At 36.9% G+C, this 7,953-nt stretch overlaps 1 protein-coding gene across 1 annotated transcript in view; it reads right to left on the bottom strand.

Annotated features, from left to right (window-relative positions):
- Nucleotides 1-228: 228 nt before the first annotated feature.
- Nucleotides 229-7,953, bottom strand: part of LOC132546306 (nose resistant to fluoxetine protein 6-like) — a 33,744-nt gene continuing 26,019 nt past the window's right edge. The window contains exons 11-15 of the mRNA XM_060210031.1: nt 7,238-7,360; nt 3,945-4,068; nt 2,139-2,325; nt 1,107-1,249; nt 229-357 (exon numbers count right to left, since the gene is read on the bottom strand). Coding sequence (XP_060066014.1) covers nt 229-357; nt 1,107-1,249; nt 2,139-2,325; nt 3,945-4,068; nt 7,238-7,360 — 706 coding nt within the window. The remainder of the gene's footprint in view (nt 358-1,106; nt 1,250-2,138; nt 2,326-3,944; nt 4,069-7,237; nt 7,361-7,953) is intronic.

The raw sequence follows: 7,953 nt of genomic DNA, 5'->3' as shown, positions 1-7,953 counted from the left end.
CAAACATTGGTTAAATTGATTATAGTGTTGCGTACATAGCTCAGAGGTTTATATAACTATATACCTGTTCTGAAAGGGTAAGCAGATAAATACAAACCAGGTAGAGAATTGTTATCATGTTTCAGTAAGGTTTTAAACCCGTTGAATCATTTCATCCAAAACAGATCACATACAAGTAAACACTACCCACTGAAAATTGCAGCATATAAAACTGAATCCAGTAGGTACTTATTTCTTCTCTGATCTTTCCCGTCTGAAGATAACCTTTTCCAGACCCATAAATGGAGCCTCAAATGCAAGGGAGAGAACAAAAGCAGACATGAAGGTCAGACACAGTATTCCCAAAAAGATCATGATCTGGAAAATAAACAACATCTAATCACTAAATATTCTTCTCAATTTGGTTATTCTCATCACAGATCACAAATATCTTCCTAAAACATTAAATCAAAGACTAGCTAGGGATAACTGTAAAGACCAAACAGGTCATTCTAAAACGGTGAAACTCCCGAAAGATCTGCTAATCTGGTGTTACTGGTACAAAACTCATACAAATCACTTCAGTTCTGCTGGCACAATCCTTATAATATATGTTAGACTTATCTTTATGATACCAAGCCTGTTTAAGACCTGCTAAATTGATTCTAATGATACAAGTCTGTTTGAAGACTGCTAGACTCATCTTTATGATACAAGTCTGTTTGAAGACTGCTAGACTCATCTTTATGATACAAGTCTGTTTGAAGACTGCTAGACTCATCTTTATGATACAAGTCTGTTTGAAGATGGCTAGACTCATCTTTATGATTCCAAGCCTGTTTGAAGATGGCTAGACTCATCTTTATGATTCCAAGCCTGTTTGAAGATGGCTAGACTCATCTTTATGATTCCAAGCCTGTTTGAAGATGGCTGGACTCATCTTTATGATTCCAAGCCTGTTTGAAGACGGCTAGACTCATCTTTATGGTACAAGCCTGTTTGAATACCTGGTAAACTAATCCTACCAGCAGTTATCTCTCTAAAAATCTATTCCTGTCCTCGCTTTTAATTCTAACAATACAAGACATTAAGTATACCGACAGCTAACCTAGAGTTGTATTACTTACCAGGGTAAAGTTATCAAAGTGTATAGTTGTTTGGTGGCTGAAGTAGAAGGCAAACATGATGATTGGGTGTATCAGATAGCCACAGTATGTCAGACGACTCAAGGGAATGAAGGCCTTCCACGACAGTATTGTGTTCACATAACCTGCAATACAGCAATGTAAGATTTAAAGTGTTTTGCCCACAACTTTTCATTATGTCATATTTCAGGCCAGAATGGTGCAGTGCAATAACATATATTGTCCATGATATCCTGTCTCTCTCAGTATACAAATGACCGTGAAAGCTGGCCCTTTCCCATTTAGCTTAGCCTGGTGAATAAGAATATCTAGAGTGTGAAAAAGAAAAATATTTGCAAGCAACATTGAACTTCATATCCGGAACTATATACCGTGGGTTTTTGCACATTACAGAAACAAAATGCAGAGCAATATAATAATGTGATTCTCAGTGAGTCTCGCACGAAAAGGCAATTGTTCCCATAGTCTGTTACTCAAAAAATTAAATGTTCCCAAAGTCTGTTACTCAAAAAGTCAAATGTTTCCATAGTTTGTTACTCAAAAAGTCAAATGTTTCCAAAGTCAATTACCCAAAAGGCAATTGTTCCCATAGTCTGTTACTCCCCATAGTCTGTTACTCAAAAAGTCGAATGTTTCCATAGTCTGTTACTCAAAAAGTTAAATGTTTCTGTATTCTGTCAAACAAAAAGTCAAATGTTCCCAAAGTCTGTTACTCAAAAAGTCAAATGTTTCCATAGTTTGTTACTCAAAAAGTCAAATGTTTCCAAAGTCAGTTACCCAAAAGGCAATTGTTCCCATAGTCTGTTACTCCCCATAGTCTGTTACTCCCCATAGTCTGTTACTCAAAAAGTCAAATGTTTTCATAGTCAGTTACCCAAAAGGCAATTGTTCCCATAGTCTGTTACTCCCCACAGTCTGTTACTCAAAAAGTCAAATGTTTACATAGTTCTTCACATAATGTCAAATGTCACTAGTCCTTAACACAACAAAACCCATCCCCCTGCTCCATCTTACCTCCATTACCAGTGGCACAAGCAAAGATCATCCAGCATAAACAGGCTCCCCACGCTATCTTGTGGGTGGCGTTGTACAAGGCTGACACGTCCAAACTCAACGGATGGCCATTTATCGGATTGTACAGGCCATACACAACAGAACATGCAACTGCTGCTGCTAATGCCCAGCACAAGAGGTTCACATACTGAAGTAAAAGAAAGTAAATCACTGTGGTCAGTATATCACGGACATCTTCAACATCCAGGAGTTACAATAAATTATCAACTATCTACCTCCAGATTTTACAAAGTTTGTACTATGTGAATACAAGCAGATAACATAAGATTGAATTCCTGCAGACTTGGGATCAAGGAGTAATTCTATGACTAAATAAAAGAAGATGTGCAGCAGCATTATAATATAAACTTTCCACTTCTGATTTTCAACATGACAATACAACTGTACAAAAAGTCAAGAAACAGTAAAACAGGAGACCATACAAAAGTAATGAGAACATACAATAGTTAGGGGACCAAACAATAGTCATGAGGTCATACAATAGTCAGGAGGTCATACAATGTTCAGGAGGTCATACAATGTTCAGGAGGTCATACAGTAGTCAGGAGGTCATACAATAGTCAGGAGACCATATAATAGTCAAGAGGTCATACAATAGTCAGGAGATCATACAGCAGTCAGGAGGTCATACAATAGTCAGGAGGTCATACAATGTTCAGGAGGTCATACAACGTTCAGGTGATCATACAACAGTCAGGAGGTCATACAACAGTCAGGAGGTCATACAGTAGTCAGGAGGTCATACAATAGTCAGGAGACCATACAATAGTCAGGAGGTCATACAGTAGTCATGAGGTCATACAATAGCCAGGAGGTCATACAACGTTCAGGTGATCATACAACAGTCAGGATGTCATACAACAGTCAGGAGGTCATACAATGTTCAGGAGACCATACAATAGTCAGGAGGTCATACAATAGTCAGGAGACCATACAATAGTCAGGAGGTCATACAGTAGTCATGAGTTCATACAATAGTCAGGAGGTCATACAACGTTCAGGTGATCATACAACAGTCAGGAGGTCATACAACAGTCAGGAGGTCATACAATGTTCAGGAGACCATACAATAGTCAGGAGACCATACAGTAGTCATGAGTTCATACAATAGTCAGGAGGTCATACAACGTTCAGGTGATCATACAACAGTCAGGAGGTCATACAACAGTCAGGAGGTCATACAATGTTCAGGAGACCATACAATAGTCAGGAGACCATACAAAAGTCAGGAGGTCATACAACAATCAGGAGACCATACAATAGTCATGAGGTCATACAATAGTGAAGACCATACAGCAGTCAGGAGGTCATACAATAGTCAGGCCATACAATAGTCAGGCCATACAATAGTCAGGAGATCATACAACAGTCAGGAGATCATACAATAGTCAGGACACTTAACAATAGTCAGGAGGTCATACAATAGTCAGGAGACCATTCAATAGTCAGGAGGTCATACAATAGTCAGGAGGTCATACAATAGTCAGGAGGTTATACGATAGTCAGGAGGCCATACAATAGTCAGGAGGTCATACAATAGTTGAAAGACCATACAATATTAACATCATAACAGTCAAGAGTACAATTATCAGACATGATTATACTATAATCTGGAGACTATTTAAAAGGGAAGACACTCTTCAATAAACAGGAGATCATCACAAGCCTTAAAAGAAACAATATGACTGATACGTGACAAATTCCTTTCAAGCAATAAGGCTGAGGCATCATATTTTGAAGACATACCCTGTTGATGCGACAGCGACATTCTGTCTTGTAAAGAATGTATCCAGTGATGATGCCCACCACGTATGTCCCAATACGACAGTAAGGTACAATATAGTAATCATTGAAATAGGCCTGGGTACCGCTGTAAAACAATACACAACAATTCAATCTAGCTCTTTATCTGAGTGCCAAACATCTTACAACGAATACATATAATTTATACATTCTTACAGAAATACAGGTGAGAAATCACACACTTTGTTTGTGACAGTATATGAGAGTCTTGGTAAGAGTTTATACATTGTAACAAACATTCAGACCTAGAATGTAACAGATATACAGGTGAGAGTTTACACATTGTTACAGATATACAGGTGAGAGTTAACAACTTGGTAAAGATATACAGGTGAGAATTTACACATTGTAACAGATATACAGGTGAGAGTTTATACATTGTAACAAACATTCAGACCTAGATTGTAACAGATATACAGGTGAGAGTTTACACATTGTTACAGATATACAGGTGAGAGTTGACAACTTGTTACAGATATACAGGTGAGAGTTTACACATTGTTACAGATATACAGGTGAGAGTTGACAACTTGTTACAGATATACAGGTGAGAATTTACACATTGTTACAGATATACAGGTGAGAGTTGACAACTTGTTACAGATATACAGGTGAGAGTTTACACATTGTTACAGATATACAGGTGAGAGTTGACAACTTGTTACAGATATACAGGTGAGAGTTTACACATTGTTACAGATATACAGGTGAGAGTTACAACTTGTTACAGATATACAGGTGAGAGTTTACACATTGTTACAGATATACAGGTGAGAGTTGACAAATTGTTACAGATATACAGGTGAGAGTTTACACATTGTTACAGATATACAGGTGAGAGTTGACAACTTGTTACAGATATACAGGTGAGAATTTACACATTGTTACAGATATACAGGTGAGAGTTTACACATTGTTACAGATATACAGGTGAGAGTTGACAAATTGTTACAGATATACAGGTGAGAGTTTACACATTGTTACAGATATACAGGTGAGAGTTGACAACTTGTTACAGATATACAGGTGAGAGTTTACACATTGTTACAGATATACAGGTGAGAGTTGACAACTTGTTACAGATATACAGGTGAGAGTTTACACATTGTTACAGATATACAGGTGAGAGTTTACACATTGTTACAGATATACAGGTGAGAGTTGACAACTTGTTACAGATATACAGGTGAGAGTTGACAACTTGTTACAGATATACAGGTGAGAGTTGACAACTTGTTACAGATATACAGGTGAGAGTTGACAACTTGTTACAGATATACAGGTGAGAGTTTACACATTGTTACAGATATACAGGTGAGAGTTGACAACTTGTTACAGATATACAGGTGAGAGTTTACACATTGTTACAGATATACAGGTGAGAGTTTACACATTACAGTGAGTTTACAGATATACAGGTGAGAGTTGACACATTGTTACAGATATACAGGTGAGAGTTGACAACTTGTTACAGATATACAGGTGAGAGTTGACAACTTGTTACAGATATACAGGTGAGAGTTGACAAATTGTTACAGATATACAGGTGAGTTTACACATTGTTACAGATATACAGATGAGAGTTGACAACTTGTTACAGATATACAGGTGAGAGTTTACACATTGTTACAGATATACAGGTGAGAGTTGACAACTTGTTACAGATATACAGGTGAGAGTTTACACATTGTTACAGATATACAGGTGAGAGTTGACAACTTGTTACAGATATACAGGTGAGAGTTGACAACTTGTTACAGATATACAGGTGAGAGTTGACACATTGTTACAGATATACAGGTGAGAGTTGACAACTTGTTACAGATATACAGGTGAGAGTTTACACATTGTTACAGATATACAGGTGAGAGTTGACAACTTGTTACATATATACAGGTGAGAGTTGACAACTTGTTACAGATATACAGGTGAGAGTTGACAACTTGTTACAGATATACAGGTGAGAGTTTACACATTGTTACAGATATACAGGTGAGAGTTGACAACTTGTTACATATATACAGGTGAGAGTTGACAACTTGTTACAGATATACAGGTGAGAGTTTACACATTGTTACAGATATACAGGTGAGAGTTTACACATTGTAACAGATATACAGGTGAGAGTGTTACAGATATACAGGTGAGAGTTTACACATTGTTACAGATATACAGGTGAGAGTTGTTACACAGGTGACTTTGTTACAGATATACAGGTGAGAGTTTACACATTGTTACAGATATACAGGTGAGAGTTTACACATTGTTACAGATATACAGGTGAGAGTTGACAACTTGTTACATATATACAGGTGAGTTTACACATTGTTACAGATATACAGATGAGAGCTAACATATTGTTACAGATATACAGGTGAGAGTTTACACATTGTTACAGATATACAGGTGAGAGTTGACAAATTGTTACAGATATACAGGTGAGAGTTTACACAATGTAACAGATATACAGGTGAGAGTTGACACATTGTAACAGATATACAGGTGAGAGTTGACAACTTGTTACAGATATACAGGTGAGAGTTGACAACTTGTTACAGATATACAGGTGAGAGTTTACACATTGTTACAGATATACAGGTGAGAGTTGACACATTGTTACAGATATACAGGTGAGAGTTTACACATTGTTATAGATATACAGGTGAGAGTTTACACATTGTTACAGATATACAGGTGAGAGTTTACACATTGTAACAGATATACAGGTGAGAGCTAACACATTGTTACAGATATACAGGTGAGAGTTTACACATTGTTACAGATATACAGGTGAGACTTTACACATTGTTACAGATATACAGGTGAGAGTTTACACATTGTAACAGATATACAGGTGAGAGTTTACACATTGTTACAGATATACAGGTGAGACTTTATACATTGTTACAGATATACAGGTGAGAGTTGACAACTTGTTACATATATACAGGTTAGAGTTTACACATTGTAACAGATATACAGGTGAGAGTTTACAATGTAGTTTACACATTGTAACAGATATACAGGTGAGAGTTGACAAATTGTTACATATATACAGGTGAGAGTTGACAACTTGTTACAGATATACAGGTGAGAGTTGACAACTTGTTACAGATATACAGGTGAGAGTTGACAACTTGTTACAGATATACAGGTGAGAGTTTACACATTGTTACAGATATACAGGTGAGAGTTGACACATGGTTATATAGACAGATGGGTATCAGGCTACTTACGCGAGTGTTCCACCCCCTCCTAACATTGAAGGAGGCATGTCCTCTGTACGGGAGATGACACCAGAAATAATCATATTGGCCAGGAGAAACACCATACAAACAATGATGCCAATGGTCGGGACACTGGAAAAAGTATAATATCCATGAGACAGGAAACATTACCATTATAACATGTTACTTATATCTGAGTGGTTGGGGGCTAGTCTGAAAAAATCCTTATTATTATCATCTAACAGGAACAATGTCAATCCTATCTTAACAAGGGAAATAATTCACAAAGGTGTAGCTTTATACAAAGATCCTTCCAGTACTTAAAAAACAGCAACAACAGACTACTAATGTCTAAATCCAAAATGGCTGTCTATGAACTATTTACTTTTTTTCTGATCAGTCTCACCACTAGGAAATAAAGGAAATTTACAAATGAAATTTGAGAAGGATCCATCAGATACCTCTCAAATATCTGTGACAAACAGTATACGTCGAAATCCAAGATGGCCACTTTAACCTTTTTTTGTTTTTCTAAACCATTTTCATAATGGATGATGCACAACTAGGGACCAAGGGCAATCTGCATATTATGAAAATTTGAGAATTACTTAACTTGTACTTCTGATAAAGAATGAATTATGTACTGGGCAGCAGGTGTTTGTATTGATATACCCTGCTCTGTGTCCTCTGTATTTTTAACAGGGATTCATGACATATCTTGTACA

This window comes from Ylistrum balloti, unplaced genomic scaffold (genome assembly GCF_031769215.1).
Source record: "Ylistrum balloti isolate Yb309-2 unplaced genomic scaffold, AGI_CSIRO_Ybal_v1 Utg369882, whole genome shotgun sequence".
Classification (NCBI taxonomy): Eukaryota; Metazoa; Mollusca; class Bivalvia; order Pectinida; family Pectinidae; genus Ylistrum; species Ylistrum balloti.
The sequence above is the reverse complement of the archived record's forward strand: the minus strand, read 5'-3'. Positions and strand labels throughout refer to the sequence as shown.